The sequence below is a fragment of the Bos javanicus genome, chromosome 4 (assembly GCF_032452875.1).
Source record: "Bos javanicus breed banteng chromosome 4, ARS-OSU_banteng_1.0, whole genome shotgun sequence".
NCBI lineage: Eukaryota > Metazoa > Chordata > Mammalia > Artiodactyla > Bovidae > Bos > Bos javanicus.
Genome location: NC_083871.1, coordinates 24,585,773 through 24,606,523, shown reverse-complemented (window position 1 = coordinate 24,606,523; position 20,751 = coordinate 24,585,773). Strand labels below are relative to the sequence as shown.

At 36.5% G+C, this 20,751-nt stretch overlaps 1 protein-coding gene across 1 annotated transcript in view; it reads left to right on the top strand.

The window, feature by feature from the left end:
• Window positions 1-20,009, top strand: part of MEOX2 (mesenchyme homeobox 2) — a 75,343-nt gene extending 55,334 nt beyond the window's left edge. The window contains exon 3 of the mRNA XM_061413608.1: window positions 18,600-20,009. Coding sequence (XP_061269592.1) covers window positions 18,600-18,824 — 225 coding nt within the window. The 3' untranslated portion in view covers window positions 18,825-20,009. The remainder of the gene's footprint in view (window positions 1-18,599) is intronic.
• Window positions 20,010-20,751: the final 742 nt, after the last annotated feature.

The window sequence follows — 20,751 nt, the reverse complement described above, 5'->3', positions numbered from 1 at the left end:
GCAGCCCACCAGGCTCCCCCATCCCTGGGATTCTCCATGCAAGAACACTGGAGTGGGTTGCCATTTCCTTCTCCAATGCATGAAAGTGAAAATGAAATCACTCAGTCATGTCTGACTCTTAGCTACCCCATGGACTGCAGCCCACCAGGCTCTTCCATCCATGGGATTTTCCAGGCAAGAGTACTGGAGTGGGGTGCCATTGCCTTCTCTGGTCTTCTCCAACACCACAGTTCAAAAGCATCAGTTCTTCATTGCTCAGCTTTGTTTATGATACAACTCTAACATCCATACAGGAGTACTGGAAAAACCATAGCTTTGACTATGCGGACCTTTGTTGGCAAAGTAATGTCTCTGCTTCTTTAATATGCTGTCTAGGTTGATCATAGCTTTTCTTCCAAGGAGCCAGCGTCTTTTAATTCCATAGCTGCAGTCACCATCTGCAGTGATTTTGGAGCCCAAGAAGATAAAGTCTCTCACTGTTTGCATTGTTTCCCCATCCATTTGCCATAAAGTGATGGGACTGGGTACTATGATCTTTGATTTTTGAATGTTTGAGTTTTAAGTCAGCTTTTTCACTCTCCTCTTTCACTTTCATCAAGAGGTTCTTTAGTTACTTCTCACTTTCTGCTATAAGGGTGGTGTCATCTGCATATCTGGGGTTTTGATATTTCTCCTGACCATCTTGATTCCAGCTTGTGCTTCATACAGCCCAGAATTTATGATGTACTCTCTGCATAGAAGTTAAATAAGCAAGATGATAATATACAGTCTTGACATACTCCTTTCCCAATTTGGAACCAGTCTGTTGTTCCATGCCCGGTTCTTACTGTTGTTTCTTGACCTGCATACAGATTTCTCAGGAAGCAGGGTCTGGTAGTCCTATCTCTTGAAGAATTTTCCAGTTTTTTGTGATCCACACAAAGGCTTTGGTCAGGGTGGTATTTTTCAGGTATTTATATATATATATATATATATATATATATATATATTCAGGTATTTTTAGTCAATATACTAGAAATAGATGTCTTTCTGGAATTTGATCTAATGGGTGTTGGCAATTTGATCTCTGGTTCCTCTGCCTTTTAAAAATCCATCTTGAACATCTGGAAGTTCTTGGTTCATGTACTGTTGAAGCCTAGCTTGGAGAATTTTGAGCATAGGTTTGCTAAGGTGTGAGATGAATGCAGTTGTGCAGTATTTTGAACATTCTTTGGCATTGCCTTTCTTTGGGATTTGAATGAAAACTGACCTTTCCCAGTCCTGTAGTCACTGCTGAGTTACTTACCAGACTTGCTGGCATATTGAGTATAGCACTTTAAGAGCATTATCTTTTAGGATTTGAAATAGCTCAGCTGAAATTCCATCACCTCGCCTAGCTTTGTTCATAGTGATGCTTCCTAAGGCCCACTTCACTTCCATTCTAGGATGTCTGGCTCTAGGTGAGTGATCACACCATGGCATGGTTATTATGATCTGTAATTCTAGATATCTAGATCTGTGATTCTCAAATATCACTGGGTAGACCAATTTTCTCTTTCATGATGAAGCTTTTGCCCAGCATAATGATATAATTAAGGAAGAATAAAATAAAGTGAAGTGAAGTCGCTCAGTCATGTCTGACTCTTTGTGATCTCATGTCCATGGGATTCTCCAGGCAAGAACATTGGAGTGGGTTGCCACTTCCTTCTCCAGAGGATCTTCCCAACACAAGGATCATACCCGGGTCTCCCGTACTGCAGGCAGACTTTTTACTGTCTGAGCCACCAAGGACTCCCTGAAGAATAAAATAGTCATATTTATTTATTTATTTTTTACTTTACAATATTGTATTGGTTTTGCCATATGTTGACATGAATCTGCCACGGGGGTACATGTGTTCCCCAACCTGAACCCCCCTCCCACCTCCCTCCCCATCCCATCCCTCTGGGTTTATTCAGTTTATGGAATCATTGTTTGTTCTGTGATTGTATCTTTCTTATATTTTTTGTTTTTAAAATATTATTTCTTTTATATAATAATGGCATATGGAGAGGACTTTTATTTTTTATATTCTTTTATTTTTAATTGATTGATGATTGCTTTACAAAATTGGTTTGATTTCTGTCATACATCAACATATATTAACCATAGGTGTACATATGTCCCCTCCCTTTTTAACCTCCCTTCCACCTCCCACCCCATCCCACTCTCTAGGTTGTGATAGAGTCCCAGTTTGTGTTCCCTGAGTCCTACAGCAAATTCCCATTGGCTGTTTATTTACATATGTCAGTGTATATGCTTCCATGTTACTCTCTCCATTCATCTTGTTTATTTTTTAAATCTCCTTATTTTACATAACAGAAATTTGGGAACCCCCATGTTAGTATCCTTTATTGCTCAGGATAGGGTTTATGTTGCAGTAATACATTAACCCTCAAATCTGAATGACATAAGAATAAAGTTTATTGTTTGTTCACTCTCCATACTAACTTTGCAAGTCCAGCATTCCAAATAATCACTCAGGACCCAGTCTGACCTTCTGGCATCCTGACATGTGGTGTCCTTGGTAACTGCAAGAGGTAAGAAAGAGCTGGAGGTTCATGCATTGACCTCTAAATGTTTTCACCTGGAAATGACCCATGTCACTTCCATTTACACTCTAATGTCTGGAAATAGTCAATGGTACCACTTAAATTTAAGGGAGCTGAGGCATGGTAGGCACAAGGGCACATAGATCATTGGTAAATATCTACCCCACTGCCCAAAATATTTTTGAAATTGTATTTGTCTCAGAAATTACAAATTCTGGTACCCACTCATTTAGAGAAACTTTGAAATGATTAGCGATCTGTGAACACCAGTTAATAAGACATAAATAATATTTTAATTAATTACGTTTTAGATCCTTTCTTGGATTTTATCTGAATGGCAAATGATTTGCTCGAATAGTTTCCCTGAGCACTCTTTTATATGAGTTCTGATTTTCCCTAGAAGAATCTAGCCTACTGATGGTTAATAGTTGCTAATCTTTAGAAAAACATTCCTGAAAGGCAAACGCAAACATCTTTATGGACAGTGCAGTTATGATTGGCACTCTTAGGAGCAGAGTTTCATTTCCTCTTTCACTGTGTGTACCTCCTCCAGGGATCCCATTGGAACCAAAGAAATATCAACAGGGTGTGGACAAATGAATACTATCTTAGGAGAGCGAGTTATTTTATCCAACTTCTTAAATCATTTGCTTTCCTTCTGTTAATTTCTATATTTCAGCTTTTAGTAGGATCATTCTGGGTAGTGAAAATATACAGAGGAACACTTTTATGTGGTTCTATTTATTGGCAGTTTATATTTTATTAAATATTATGACTAGTACCTAAGTTATGGAGCACAACATTTTCCTTCCCTTGAACTTCACATACAAAGTTCTCTCCATAAGTGTACAACATTTGGCACGATGGAAAGCAGGATCCAAAATCTACATCATCAGACATCTGCTTTTTTGCTCTATTTTTTTTTTTTAACTGGGAACAGGAAAAATATGATGGAGGGATGGAATTACACATTAATGTTTTTGTAAAGAGAATGTGAATTCTAGGAAATGTAACTGTATTTAAAGTGATACATAAAGGAAATAAGAAACTAGAGTTAGCTTGTAATCTACAGAAATGTGGGATGTATAACTATACTCTTAATTAAGAGAAAAGTAAAAATCTGTGCTTTCTTTGCTGGAGATGTCCTGTGGTTCCCTGTCATTATCTGATCATAGAGTAGAGGTTTCACTTTTGGCCAAGAATAATTTCTTTTTAGGAGGAATTCTGTAAATCTTGTTTGGAAATTTTGAAGGCATTTTGAGTATTTATTCTTTCTTCCTGACTTGCCATTCTTGGAAAAGAATTATAAGCAATTACATGAAAAATTATATCATATGTATATGTACACACACACTATATACACAGGAGTTCCGTGGTGACTCAGATGGTAAAGAATCTGCCTGCAATGCAGGAAACCCAGGTTGGATCCCTGGGTGGGAATATCCCCTGGATATAGGAATGGCTGCCCATTCCAGGATTCTTGCCTGGAGAATTCTATGAACAGAGGAGCCTGGTGGGCTACATTCCATGGGGTGTCAAAGAGTCAAACACGACTGAGTGACTAAAACTTTCACTTCACTTTTCATACTCTACACACACACATGCCCAATTTTAATCTTTGTCTTTTTTAAGAGTCTCTTTAAAATTCTGTATCACTTAGACTTTGCTGTGTAACAAACCTCTTAAAAGTCTTAATGGCTTTAAATAATAATCAGCACTTAATTTCCTCAAAGTTTTGAGGATCAAAAATTTTTATCTGAGCTCAATTGGACAGTTCTACTTCTGGCCTTACCTAGAGCCCTTGTGCAACTCTATTCAGCTGGTGGGTGACTGAGAACTGGTTGTTCTAGGCAGCCTCACCTGGAACAGCTTGCCTCTGTCTCTGTTGCATGTGTGATTTCATCTTCTAAAAGGCTCCCTGGCGTTCTTCAAATAGTGGTAGAAGTATTCAGTGTGCGTGGGTGTTCAAAGCCTCTGCTCAGATCATGTTTCCTAAAGTCCCGTTGTCTAAAGTGAATCATATGACCAAGCTCGGTAAGAGATCACCACCTACGGGAGTGGATACATGGAAGGAAGGCAAAAATTTTTGGAGGTCATTAGGGAAACAATCCAACTATAGTCTCATAAAGGGAAAAATTACAACAACAAAAGTAAATCCTGAGATAATTAGGTTTTCAAATAATTGCAAATTTGGTATTGTTCAGAAGTTTTTTATCCTATAATTATCTATTAATTAGTTTGTCAAGTTAATAAAAGATATAATGGGTATATGTGGAATCTAAATTCCAAATCAAAATTATGTCTTTAGTTTTTGCTACTAAGAAAAATTCAATTGTTATGAGAAAAAATCGGAACAAAAACCCTGTATTTGCCAGATGGAATTGTGTATTCTTAGGCAAGTAACAATCTCCCCAAGGCATAAAATGGAAATTAAAACTACCTTCTCTTTCTTTTACTCAGGTTTATATGTCACAATGTATGTGAAAGAACTTTTAGCATAAGCTATAAAACAAATCTATTACTCAGAGGGGGAAAGCTTCTTTGCTATGAAAGGCATAGTGGGTTAATCCTTTTGTAATAAAAATACCTCTCAATCAGGGAGATATTTTCAGTTAATTTTCTCATGGTTGGGCTTTTAAAATTATAAACATAGAGTTATCAATCGAAGCCTTTTCATTCATCTTCTTTTAATTGAGATACAGCTATTCCATTTCTTTGATTTTGCATTAATGCCATTCATACATATCTATGTAATCTATGTCTTGATTTAAAATATTAAATAGCATCCCTTTCATAGGGTTTCCACCTGTAAAATATTCTAATTCTAGATTTGCAATTTTTCAATTTCATTTTACTGAAAGATTTATTTTTTCTATACTTTAAAATAACATAGGATTTATTAAAGTAACTTAAATGTATACACCAAAGAATATTATATCTACTCCCATATTGTTTAGTGTTTTCCTAAACTTTAATAGGATGTTTAATCTCTTAAAATATTTTTTCTCTATTTTTTAAAAGCCTTCCAAGATTCAAATACAGAGAAAGAATAGATATGTTCTATATAATATAAAGGGAAAAAGCAACAAATATTGAATCATTTCCACTAGTAGCAAAATTATTTCACAGAAATAACTTTCTCCTAAATGAAACTTAATTTATAAACAGAAGCAGTTTTAAATGTACTTTTATTTAGAAAACTTACATAGTTGCCTATAAAATATGTATATGTATAACTGATATTTTATTTGTAGATACTGCTCCTTTGTTTATATCACCCAATCAATATCAGTTCAGTCATTCAGTGGTGTCTGACTCCTTGCAACCCCATGGACTACAGCATGCCAGGCTTCCCTGTCCATGACCAACTCCTGGAGCTTGCTCAAACTCATGTCCCCATCAATATACCTGCCACATATTCTACAATGGGCTATACATGTGATTGTAAATATTTGAAATCATGATTAGATTTCCTTTTAGAAAAAAAATAATATATGCGAAACCCTTAACTATTACTCAGGACTCAAATTTTCAAATCTGGAGGAACAGCTCTGAAATCTCCAAAGAAATTGGACTTTTATGTTTGTGTCTCCCACGTGGCAATGCCGGTACAGGTAGGGGACATCTGTTATCCCCTTTGAATTCCATCTGGCCAAAGAGGAAGAAGAAGGGTAAAGAGAAAAGAGGCTTATCCTGCACAGTAATTCCATATTAGCACTTAGGTATTAAAGAAAATTGTTTTATGTTCAATAAAAGTGGAGACACTGGGACGAAGTTAAGCTTTAAATATTTTAATTATGCGCTTAGTCACTTAGTCGTGTCTGACTCTTTTTGACCCCATGGATTTAGCCTGCCAGACTCCACTGTCTATGGGGATTCTCCAGGCAACAATACTGGAGTGGGTTTCCATGCCCTCCTCCAGGGGATCTTCCCAATCCAGGGACTGAACCCAGGTCTCCTGCATTGCAGGTGGATTCTTTTAATGTCTGAGCCACCAGGAAAGCCCAACGCTGTTTTGTATAACAGTTACACTGTAGTAACCATCCAGCTTCTAATTTACACCTTCACGTGTACAACATATTCTTCTATACTGTTCTCAATCAACAGCTAATAATCCTTAATTGGCAGAGTCACTTGGAATACTTAGAAGAGCCAGTCAGTCTAAAGACCCTCCTGTCCCAAGGTATTTTTAAGTTTGACAAGCTTATTCTGGCTTTTTCATCCATCCAGACGCACTTGGAAAAAACTCATGCCAAAGTTTTAATATCTCACAGTGGGATGAAGAGGGAAGGTAGTTGCATAAAACTATAGGAGTGTAAAAAATGGACATATTTATAGAGTCAAGACTGCCAGATATAGAAAGAATGAGAGCTCCTTCCATGTCACAAAATCATTTTACAAAGCTAACCAAAGGTGCGATATTGCAGATTTGTAAGCTAACTGACCAGAATAAACAGACTGAATTAATGATTCTGCTGCCAAGATAAATGGAAAAATCCTACCTAGTTGGATCACATTCCGTTAGTGGAAAGGAGAGGAATTATGTTTTGTTTGTTACTCATAAATCATTAAATGGCTCATTGCCAAGTGTTTTCCAAATAGACATCAATTTTTTGGATGACCATGAAGGAGAATTTTTCCTGGGCCAAGTAAATAGTGGTTTTGTCTTTTACTGAGCATTTTACACAACGCTTCTCCTTTGCAGGTTAATTTCTATACATTTATATGAGTGCTTTTAGTTATTTAGCTAATAAGTTATATCTGCAAGATCAGACATATTGTCTATTCAAGGTAACCTTGTGTAGTCCATGGTTTTAGATATTTCCTCATATCTTTAGAGTAGTTTTTAACAGTCATTGGAGAAGGCAATGGCACCCCACTCCAGTACTCTTGCCTGGAAAATCCCATGGATGGAGGAGCCTGGTGGGCTGCAGTCCATGGGGTCACTGGGAGTCAGACACGACTGAGCGACTTCACTTTCACTTTTCACTTTTATGCATTGGAGAAGGAAATGGCAACCCACTCCAGTGTTCTTGCATGGAGAATCCCAGGGACAGGGGAGCCTGGTGGGCTGCCGTCTATGGGGTCGCACAGAGTCGGACACGACTGAAGTGACTTAGCAGCAGCAGCAGCAGAGTAACAGTTAGATGTTTCTTTTGCTTGCACATGGTATGACTTTGGGATTGGAATGAAAACTGACCTTTTCCAGTCCTGTGGCCACTGCTGAGTTCTCCAAATTTGCTGGCATATTGAGTGCAGCACTTTCACAGCATCATCTTTCAGGATTTGGAATAGCTGATCTGATCTGATCTGATGGTATGACTGCTATCTTGAGAGATTAAATATGATTGGGGTCTGACCAGAAAAGTGGGAGTAGAGAATAGGGTGAACGAGTTGATGGTGGAATATAAAATAAGCTTTAATTTTGGGAATTTCCTCAATAAGGAAACAATTAGTTTATATTTAATCAGCAAATCAACAGTAACATTTTGAAACATATCATGTGTTGCAACACAGATCATCATTTACAGTGTAATGTTAAAGAAAAACATCTTCTGCTGTGAAAGATTACTCCTTTTTCACATTATCCTTGCAGTCACATATTTTTTTTTTTATATAATGTAAAGTATTACTAAGAAGTTCCTGAAAATTTTGAGGAGCCGATTCAACTTCTGTGTTGGTATGTTCAACTTTAAAGAGATATTCTGTTATCTAAATATGTATATACAGCATTGCATGTGTTCCATGACATCTATAAAAGAATAAACCCAAGTCTAATAAAGGACAGTTTCTAGAGAATTTGGGTATAGGACACTTTCTACAAGTCAATCTCCCTATGTCTACGACTCGTCATGAAAACCTCAGAAACATAGTCAATTTAGGACTGATTTTAACTTCATTTCTCTTTAGCACTTATAATTTTTATGCAAGACAGTTTTTTTCAATTTAAAAATTTTTTCCAGTTATTGAAATTACTGAATACTTTAGTGTCAATATATATTCTTATGACAGTAGCAATTGCCATTACAAGTTCTTAGAATAATTTTGGAGACAGCTCCTAAATCTAATAAAAGTGAAGTGAGGGCTTACATATATTCTGATATATGAAACGAGATGCCAGTCCAGGTTCGATGCAGGATACTGGATGCTTGGGGTAGTGCACTGGGACGACCCAGAGGGATGGTATGGGGAGGGAGGAGGGTTCAGGATGGGGAACACATGTATACCTGTGGCGGATTCATTTTGATATTTGGCAAAACTAATACAATTATGTAAAGTTTAAAAATAAAATAAAAAAAAAGAAAATAATCAGAATATTTAATTAGATTGAATCTTAAGAATTTCTAGTATTCTACTATTCTTATAAGAATGATGAGTTTATGTGTTTCAATAAAATATTTATATTTCACAAAATTAGACAGTGGCTAGGGAAGAGGTCATTTCTTAAAATAGTATGCACTGGTTGTGATGTGTTGCTATTGTTAAACCTTAAGCCAGAGATTAGACAAGATGTTGAGAACAAAGGCTGTCATTCTAGCTGATCTTAGTAGTTTAAACAAGGTAAGTACCAGCAGTGGATCAGAATAGATGAATTCCATGTATTCAAGACTGCTGTTTAGGAAATTTTTAACACAGTAATGGAGAAAAGTGCCTAATTTAGTTTTGATATTTCCACTCAGATTTGCTGAAGTCTTTTGTTCATGATCTACTGAGGTGACAGGATTTCACTTAAAATAAGTAAAACTCATATCCATATTTTTAATCTTGTGTAGAAATACAATTAGGAGTAGTAAAATTTCACTGTAAATTTTTACTCATAAATAGGTCATTTGAGTTGAATTCCATCATGTTTGACAGAAAGAGGTATAATTGTTAGCATTTAGTACTCCAGGACATTTCTAAAGGGTCAAAATAAAAGTAATCAGTCTCTAGGAATTTTGCTCATCATGTGAATTATTACTCTGGCTGCATTTTGGGAAAGGAGAATGTAATACGTACAATCAGCTTGTAATAGTACTGATTGCATTAACCTTAACCCTAACCCTAATTTCGTTTCATGGAGAATTTCATTTGTTTCCTAAAAAAGAGTTTATTTCTTGTTCAACATGTTATTTGCTCATGACTGCCAATGGCTAATGTGTATTCACTTTGTCCAAAAACATGTGAAATAGTAAATGTTTTATGACTACATTAGTGAGCCTGGTTCTCAGGCATTCTAAGGACAAAAAAAAGAGGCTTTGAAACCGAAAATTATAGAGGCCAGGAAGTGATTTCCTGGTCATAAACATTGTTTTAAAATAGAGGAGAAAGGTGAGAGGCAGTCCTCTATGCAGGAATTCAGTCTTTAGTCATGGAATATGTCCTAACTCCCTTTACCCTCCAATCCAACCCCCCCCCCCAAACACACACACACACACACACACACATACATGCATGCACACTACCTCCCAACCCCATGTTGCACTGCTGTAGAAACAACAGAGTCAACTGGCAGCTCCCATGAACTTGTTGGAAACAGCCAAGGGATTCCTTCTCTTAATCAGATATAAATCTATTCAGGCAGGACGAGTAAGGAAGCTTTCTTTTCCCCCATTTTTCATCCCTACCTTAGAGAGCAATCTGGGCTCTAATTTTTCAGTTCATCTATTGACTTTGCCACTGAATTACTTGGATGTATCTTACTAGAGTCTGTTTACATTAGGTTTACTGGATCAGCTGCCATGATCAATTTAATCACACAGGTGTGATTAAATTTCCAAATTGTATTTATACAATTACTCCTTTGCATGCTTTCACATGTTAAAGATGTGAATAAATATTTGTTAGACAGTGTCTACAGTATTTCAAGTGTTCATATACAAATAGAAACAGTTGGAATATTAAATCTACAAATTCCAGATGTTTAGAGACATCTAGATATGTCACTGAAATATTTATTTTCATCCAGATGTTATGTGTTATGATTGTTTCTTCAAAAGACAGACATTTATGGTATTCTATAAATATGGGTAATAGCATCATGTAGATTCTACTTTCTATCAACATTTCGCCTCAGGCCATTTTAGGAAATTGTATGACAATCCAGATACATATTTCATTTGTGTTCTCCTGATGTATTGTGAACCCTTAGATGAACTTATACATAGAAGGCCATATGTGAATGACTGAATAAATTAAAGAGATAAAATGAATGTTTAACAAATACCAAGAATGACTCTCACAATATTTTTATTACAGAGAAATATTAGATTCCTAGATTCTGAAATACATCATTTAAGCAAATTAGTGACAATAAGATTCTCTGAGCTGTTTTCTTTACTAATATGTGAATAAATATTTTTATATTTATTTATATATTAGTTTGATCATGCAGGCAATGTGAATACAAAATACTTTAAGGGATCAAAAGTGAGATTTCATAATAATCAGATATTCTGAACAGTAAGGTTTATAACTGAGCACCTTAAATGTTTATAACTAATAATATAGGTTATTATTTCATGTTATTTTTTATTATGAAGATTTTATTCAAAAATATTATCTTCATGTAGTCATCGATAGTCTACAAGTCTACTTTATACTGCTTTGATTTCATGAAAAATAGTATTTTTTCTTTACTCAGATTCTTATGGGAGGAATTTTTATCTGAGTTGTTCATCATACTACGAAACAAAATATACTTTATATGGAATCTTGCCTTAGAGCCAAACTTTAAAAAAGGAAATAATAAAAAATTAATTAACCAGCATTTCCAGAGAAATTGCAGATATGAGATAAATTGATTTTCATTTCAGTTCAGTTGCTCAGTCATGTCCGACTCTTTGTGACCCCATGAATCACAGCACGCCAGGCCTCCCTGTCCATCACCAACTTCCAGAGTTCACTCAGACTCACATCCATCGAGTCGGTGATGCCATCCAGCCATCTCATCCTCTGTCATCCCCTTCTCCTCCTGCCCCCAATCCCTCCCAGCATCAGAATCTTTTCCAATGAGTCAACTCTTCGCATGAGGTGGCCAAAGTACTGGAGTTTCAGCTTTAGCATCATTCCTTCCAAAGAAATCCCAGGGCTCATCTCCTTCAGAATGGACTGGTTGGATCTCCTTGCAGTCCAAGGGACTCTCAAGAGTCTTCTCCAACACCACAGTTCAAAAGCATCAATTCTTCGGCACTCAGCTTTCTTCACAGTCCAACTCTCACATCCATACATGACCACTGGAAAAACCATAGCCTTGACTAGACAAACCTTTGTTGGCAAAGTAATGTCTCTGCTTTTCAATATACTATCTAGGTTGGTCATCACTTTCCTTTCAAGGAGTAAACATCTTTTAATTTCATGGCTGCAATCACCATCCGCAGTGATTTTGGAGCCCCCAAAAATAAAGTCTGACACTGTTTCCACTGTCTCCCCATCTATTTCCCATGAAGTGATGGGACCAGATGTTTTAAGCCCAAATAAAGCAATAAAAGTTTGCAAAATTTATATATCATACTCCAAGATGGGCAGATTTGTTTTAGTTGTACGCAAAACATTTGATGATACAATGTCCCAGCTCCTAAGGTACTACTCTAGGTTACTAGGACGAAAAAAGCAGAGGCACAGAGGATGCCAGTAGCAATAACATCATGAGATTCCCAGAGGAGGGAAATGGTTTTCTATAATAATTGTGTGGCAAACAAAGCAGTGTGCGACATTGACGTAGGGGTGGGTTCATGGCATCTTATGGACCATTCGGGGAATCTCTTATTAGGGGATTAGCAATGACACCAACTACAACTGCAAGCAATTTAAGGATATTCTGTAAAAGATGAAGCTAATCTTTATGCATCTCAGTATATGCCAAAGGCCTCACATATAGCCCGTAAACTGCCCTTGCGGGCCGGAATTATTTCTTATTTACTTGTATACGTTCCTTGGTCTAACCCCTCTTACCTATTACTAAGCATGCAGTAATACTGAGTGTATGAATGAGTGAATAAATAGAGATTCCAAGTCATCAAGAAAGCATGAGATTAGTTTAACTGTACTTAGTTTATAAATACAGATTTTTATATGAAACAAACTTGTAAACTTTAATCAAAATAATTTCCTTATTTTAAAAATTGTCAAGCATTTGAATGATTATTCTTTCGCTGTCTTACAAAAGTATTTTTTCAATCTAGCCAACAAAGCTGGATTATTAAGTGATAATAAATTAAACTATAAAGCTTCTTTATTTATAAAACCGTGGTGTTATTATTCTAATGGCAATATTGACATAATTTGAAATTGCTTTTATGGACTTGTTTTTAATACTGTGATGGTTGTGGAAAAATATATGCACCCCCAGATCTTCCTCTCCTTATTTTAGTTCGTCCCAATATTTCATAGTATGTTTGAAAATACATCTGGACACACTGAATTTCTGTACTTTTTCTTCACAATTTATAAGGTGTACTCATCACTGCATGTATTGCTGTTTTGTTCCATTACTAAATTCATGGAGTTCCCATATGAAATATGTAGCCTGATCCCTTGAGAAAATACATAAAGGTGTTAGAATTATTAGATTTATTATATAATCATCAAATGCTTTCACCTACATGCACACATCTATAAACCACGTATATATATGATGTGTGTGTGTGCTCAGTTAGGCTTGTTCCACTCTTTTGTGACCCCATGGATTGTAGCCCACCAGGCTCCTATATACACCGGCCTCTGAAGGCAAAAATACTGGAGTGGATAGCCATTTCCTCCTCCAGGGGATCTTCCCAACCCAGAGACTGAACCCATGATTCTTGCATCTCTCACATTGGCAGAATTCTTTACCACTGAGCCACTTGGGAAGCCCTTTAATGAAGTCTTTCATTAGTCTGTTTAAGAAAATGAAATGGCAAAATTTCACATGGTAGACACAGGAAACAACACAAAATAGCCTATACTGTTTCTAAAATCCATACCATCTTCTTACATTTTCCTCATGTCGAATTGCACATAACAGGTTTTATACTGGTATTACAGAATTACTGCACCCCTTCTCCTAAAAAAGGAAATAAGTGTAGATTTAACAAAATCTATTCTTCCCATTTTCTGCCAAGATTATTTTGGCTGGATATTTCACTCTTCAGTGACAATGATGATGATGTGTTTCTTCCATCTGGATTTGTCCATGGAGAAAATGTCTCTATGGAGAATCTTGAAAGGCTCATTATTCCAACAGTACAAATATGAAAATTGAGGCAGAGAGAAGTATAATTTTCTCAAATTCACGCAGAAGTGAAGCCAGAAGTAGAGCCCAATTCATGTGGAAAAGATCTAATGAAACATGCAATGTCAAGCTTACAGTGGTAATTAAATTGAGTAGTATAATTACCTAAATTACAGTACAGGAAGATAGTGTCATATTTACAAACCTAATTATATTGAGTAGGAGAATTATCTGAATGATACTAGTCATATGGATGGCATTCACATACTTTATATGCTTTACTTTTCTAACCTGAAGGCTTAAAATGTATAAGCTTGACATATAACAGGAACAAAACAAAATAAAATCAATTTGAAGCCAAACCAACCCCAGGTTTAAATTCTGGCACCACATTTACCTATTTTTGTGTTCTTCGGCAAGTCGTTTAAGCTTTAAGTCTCAACTTCCTCATCTATAAATATTCGTGTTTGGAAAGTGCATATGTAGCACCTATCGGTATAGTTGCTTAGCCCTGAGTAGATATGTGATTAAAAATCACATCTTATCATTTGGTTATTAAGTAACAATAACACAAGAATATCAATCCACTTGTTTTTAATCAATCTATTTTAGTAAAAATTCTGAGTTTCTACATTTTCTTATTTTTTTTAATTAAGTGGATAATATATATGTGGGTAATGTATAATACAAGATTTCAATTATAGTCTGATAGAACAATGAAAATGCAGAGTTGAGAAATGACATGGTTTAAAGATTTTTTTCGTGCCAGCAGCTGAGAAAACTGTACTCATTTTGATGGAGTATGGTTATTTATTGTGATTTGAAGACCACTGAAATAAATACAGGAGAAGGCAATGGCACCCCACTCCAGTACTGTTGCCCGGAAAACCCCATGGATGGAGGAGCCTGGTAGGCTGCAGTCCATGGGGTCGCTAAGAGTCAGACACGACTGAGTGACTTCACTTTCACTTTCCACTTCCATGCATTGGAGAAGGAAATGGCAATCCACTCCAGTGTTCTTGCCTGGAGAATCCCATGGACGGAGAAGCCTGGTAGGCTGCAGTCCATGGGGTCGCACAGAGTCGGACACGACTGAAGCGACTTGGCAGAAATAAATACATCTTTAGAAATATAGTATCTTTCTCTTTAGCTTCTCTTAGTACTTTGAATTTACAGCAATTGAGATTGTTTATAAAATGAAAATGGAGAATATTCAAAATATTCCTGGAGTAGAATATAACAGAACTATCTGTGTCAAATATGAAGACTTCCTATGAAATTATAATAATTAAGATGATTTTTTATGTCAAAAGGAGAGAGTAACTGAGTGCATCAATAAAGCTATGCATGCATGGAAACTCGACATACGACAGTTGAAAACAATAATTTCTGGGAAAAGAGTGGACTATTTGTTAAATGGTCTTGGAACAACTTATACAACTGGAATAAAATAAATTTAGAAATTTTCTTTGCAGTATATACTAAAATCAATAGTCAGAGTTAAGCACTTAACTTCGATTTGAAAAGCAAACCTTAAAACTTTTTAAAAGAAGACATAGAAGAGTACCTTAATGGTCTCAGAAGAAAGATTTTTAATGAAGACATGAAAAAGATAGTCATAACACAAACATTTGATAAATTTGAATATAATAAATTTTAGAGTTTCTGATCATCAAAAGATACCCAAAAGGTCAAAAGATACCCAAGGAAAGGAAAAGGACACACTATAAACTAATATATTGTAATAACAGCCATATAACCCCAAAGCATTAAATTAGCATCTGGAACATATTTTATGAGTCCATAAGGAATGCAACTGAACAACAAAATAAGGAATGAAATTAAATCAAAAAACATTCACTGCAACCCAAAGATGTGGAGGCATTTCACAAAAGAAGAGATACAAATGGATCATAAACACTTAAAGATGCTTTACCTTATTAGTAATCAGGAAATGGAAAATTAGAACATGGTGAGATAACATTTATGGTCATTATATTGGAAAAAACTTTACTTACAAATCCAAATAGTGACACTAAGATGTGGATCGATAAGAACTCTTACACTCTGGACTGTGAAAATTGATGAAACTTTAGAAAATAATTTTTCTATATTATCACATTAAATTCAACGTTCATATACCCTGTGGCCCACTCATGGAAAATCCTGGATGTATACTCAGAGAAGTTCTATCACACGTTTATCACAGCATAACTGCAAGAATATTTATAACAATCAATTATAAAAGAAAAAATAGTTCAAGTGTCTATGAACAAGGGAATGGGTGGGTGCACAGTGATATATTCACAGAGTGGAATCGCACACAATCATAAGAAGAGAATGCCATGCCTTGAATCAACGTGGATTAGGCAAGAAACCTAGAGTTAATGGTATGTATAGTATAGATAAACAACAAGGTCCTACTTTATAGCACAAGGAACTATATTCAATATCATGTGATAAACTATAAAGGAAAAGAATATGAAAAAGAATGTGTAACTGAGTCACAGTAAAAACCCAACAGTGTAAAACAGCTAGCAGTCAGTCAGTTCAGTCGCTCAGTCGTATCCGACTCTTTGCGACCCCATGAACCGCAGCACGCCAGGCCTCCCTGTCCATCACCAACGCCAGGAGTCCACCCAAACCCATGTCCATCCACTCGATGGTGCCACCCAACCGTTTCATCCTCTGTCGTCCCCTTCTCCTCCTGCCCTCAATCTTTCCCAGAATCAGGGTCTATACTTCAATAAAAAGAAAGAACCAAATAAAATGGGACAATATTAAAAAAAAGAAAAAACATGTCTTATAGTTAAAAGCATTCCATTTTGATAAACCTAAAAGACAAGAAGAATTAAACGGTACTTTTTAGGGTCCATGTGTGGTGAGAAAAGCTGTTGTCTCTGTTTATTTGTTTCAAATAAAGGCTTGGGCTCCGTGTGCTCAGTTGCATCAGACTGTTTGCAGCCCTTTTCACTGTAGCCTGCCAGGCTCCTCTGTCCGTGGGATTTCCCAGTCAGGAATACTGGAGTGGGTTGCCATTTCCTCCTCCAGGGGATCTTGCTGACCCAGGGATCAAACCTACGTTCCTGTGTCTCCTGCATTGCAGGCAGATTCTATACTCACTGAGCCATCGAGGAAGCCCAAATAAAGGCTTAGGGATGATAAACACAAAATTCAGGCTTGTGGTAACTTTAAGTGGAGTAGGCAGAGAATGTAAAAGGAACACTTAGCTTAATAATATACAAAGATGAAAAGTGCAATAGGAAAGGAACTAATTTCTTCCTAAACAAGAAAATGAAATGATGCCATTATTATGATTGTGGCTGTGGATGGTCATTTAATGCATATGTACAATTTTTGTTTTATTATGTGCATGCATGCTAAATCACTTATATCATATATTAGGTAACTTCAGTTAAGATTTTAGAAGGAAAATATATCTCTACAAAGCTGATGTGATTAACATAATATACAAACTCAGTATTAGCATTTAACAAGTATTAGTGAAAATTTTGGACAGCAAGGAGATCAAACCTGTCAGTCCTAAAGGAAATCAATATTCATTGGAAGGACTGATGCTGAAGCTGAAACCCAATACTTTGGCCACCTGATGCGAAGAACTGACTCACTGGAAAAAAACCCTGATGCTGGACAAGATTGAGGGCAGGAGGAGAAGGGGACGACAGAGGAGATGGTTGGGTGGAATCATTGACTCAATGGACATGAGTTTGAGCAAGCTCTGGGAGATGTTGAAGGACAGGAAAGCCTGGTGTGCTGCAGTTCGAATGGTCACAGAGTCAAACACGACTGAGCAACTAAACAGCAGTACCAGGGACAATTTCTGATCTCGTTTTGAGGAAATCAGAATCACATATTTGTAATGTAAAATCAAAGTATTAAGGGAGGAGAAAAAGCATAGTTCAGAAGAAGATGGACTCACTCTGAGGTGAAATGGCCAAATAAAGCTCTGTGAGTGCAGCAGTGGACTGCAGGGGCACAGAATGACGTTCCAGACGGAGCTTCATCAGTAGCTCCCTGAGTATACTTTACATTGGTCCAGGAATTGACAGCAGGGGGAGGGGGCAAAGTGGGTGTTGTTTGACCAAAACAATTACTGAATGGTAGTTCTAATGCACAGAAACTCTTCATAAACTAAATACCTTTGAACAACCTAAAATGATACAGTACGTTCCCATCTATTCTTTTACATGCTGTGTCATAAAACGGGCTTCCCAGGCGGGCTAGTGGTAAAGAACCTGCCTGCTAGTACAGGAGATGTAAATGATGGGGTTTTGATCACACACTTCAGTATTCTTGCCTGGAGGATCCCATGGACAGAGGAGCTTGCAGGGCTGCGGTCCTTTGGGTCACACAGAGTTGGACACGAGGGAAGCAGCTTTGTTGTTCAGTCACTCGGTCGTGTCCGACTCTTTGCGACCCCATAGACTGCAGCTCACCAGGCTTCCTTGTCCTTCACCATCTCCCGGAGCTTGCTCAAACTCATGTCAATTGAATCAGTGATGCCGTCCAACCATCTCGTCCTCTGTTGTCCCCTTCTCCTGCCTGCAATCTTTCCAAGCATCAGGGTCTTTTGAAGCGACTTAGCACATGTCATAAAATACAAAATACAGGACTTGGGACCTTCTGAATGTTTTAAAATTACTATGAACATGGGCCCTGATTAAATTCAATGGTGACTTATTTTCATATTCATTACTTCACAGTGTATTTGTAAAAGCTTTTGAAAAGCCATTTTTTTCCATTGATGACCAGAATGGAAGAAAAAAATTTGTCCATTTCACTTTCTTTCTTTCACTTATTCCCTTTCTTTGTTAAAGGTGAAAGTGTGGTTCCAGAACAGGCGAATGAAGTGGAAGAGGGTAAAAGGAGGACAGCAAGGTGCTGCCGCTCGAGAAAAGGAACTGGTGAATGTGAAAAAGGGAACACTCCTCCCTTCAGAGCTCTCGGGAATCGGTGCAGCCACCCTCCAGCAAACAGGGGACTCGCTAGCAAATGAAGACAGCCACGACAGTGACCACAGCTCTGAGCATGCACACTTATGATACAGACAGAGGGGATCAGCTCCATTCTCAGGAAAGAAATGTTATGATGGCAAGCCTTACTCGAACATCGTTTACACAGAGAGAGGACTATGACCTTGATTTTTAATATTATTAAGTTCAGGCATCCCGAGTCTGTTTTTCATGATTTATAGAGGGTTTACACTAAGTGCCACTTACGAAAGATGCTTCCACAGAGAAGATGGAGGTGAACTTGCTTTGAATATTCCAGAGGTGTTGGTCGTGTGTATGACAGTGAGCAGCCTTTGTGTTTGCTTTTGCTTGCACTGAAAATTAAATTGCTATCAAGAGCAAACTATGAAGCATTTGTATTGAAGGTGCCTCCAGAGTGAAGATACAGAAGATGAATTGGCTTTGAACATTGCAGATGTCCGAGGTCATGTGTGTGACAGTGGGCAGGTATTTGCTCTCGCTTGCACTGACAATTACATTACTATTCAAGAATAAACCATGAACCATTTTTATCCCAAACAGCCACAGTGCCTGAAATCATTCTTAAGTGGGTTAAAAAAAATGTATTTTAACTCTGTATATATTACCCTTAAGTCATTTTCCTGTCTTCACTACGTTTAGCAACGCATTCATATTAGCTGATGAAAATAGCCACTCACGATGACAAACAGAACCAGCTTCTTGTATTTTTATACATTTTGTCATCCCAGAAACAATCAGCATGTGCTTACTTGTGTTCAAGTAGAGAAAAATACATTAGAATCTGATAGGGAATATTCTTGTACCACAGACAAAACAAATCTTATGTTGCATTTTCTATCAACTGCTGCTAATACATTATTATACAACTTACCTAGCTCCTCAATTCTTCCTATCTATAGCTTGGAAAAAAAAATTTAGGATCATAGGCAAATCAGTTACTTGCAGAAAGAGCTTTTGTATGACAGACATTGTCTGATTTTATTTCTATAAAATGTTAGCTGTTGTGAATATGATTTAATTAACAAGAAAAAGGGTTTCCCCCAGATTGGCGATGGTAATAGACAACTTGCAAAAGAAAATTGATTCCTCAAGTCGGTAGAAGGTAAAATTCTGAATGTCTTCAAATTAAGTTCAGTGAAAACACATTTTTTTCATATATGATGTATTCATGCAGAACAACAATTTTTGTATTTTGTAAAAAAATATGTTAAATAAATGATCCTTTGTAAATAATTTTGGTCTTCCTACTGTGATTTCCTATGTTTACAAGCTTTACTGTAAATACTTCAGAAACTCCCCAATTCATGTGCACTTGTGTAAAAGCAGATGATCATAATTAGTGAATCATCTACATTTTTATTTCTGAAAATTTTTATTATGAAAAAATCCTTGTGTAATAAAAAAGCATCTGAGAATAGGCATATGGTAAGCCATTTCCCTGAACTGAAGAATATGCCAAATAGATTTCATTGTGTGTTTTATGAAATAAAAGGAGAATAATATTATTCACTACAATGAGAGAAACCAGTCATATATTTTTAAGCTTATGTATAATAGACATGAATTCATCCAAGAATTGTTTTTACACAAAAATATCCAGAGTTTTTCATGTGAAAATAAGCTCCATAAGCTAATCTGAATTCTCAGCCCTAGAGGAAATTACCAATATAAGAAGTCCAGGGCTATACTGACTTAATGTGCTTGGTATCAAGCAGATTGTGCATACATTGGATACCTACATCCTACTTAATAACTTTATGGCACTGTTCTTCATGTGTCCAATATTTTAACCACAAATATTTGGAAATATCCAGCAGTTCCTCCTACCCTCTGATTAATTAGGAATAAAAATAAAGAACACTAATCTGTAGAAATTTCCCAAAACCTTATTATTTGATTTCATTTGCTTTAGAAATGTGAGACTGATAAAAAAATACATTTGGTTGATTTTAATTTGCTTGCTGCTGCTAAGTCG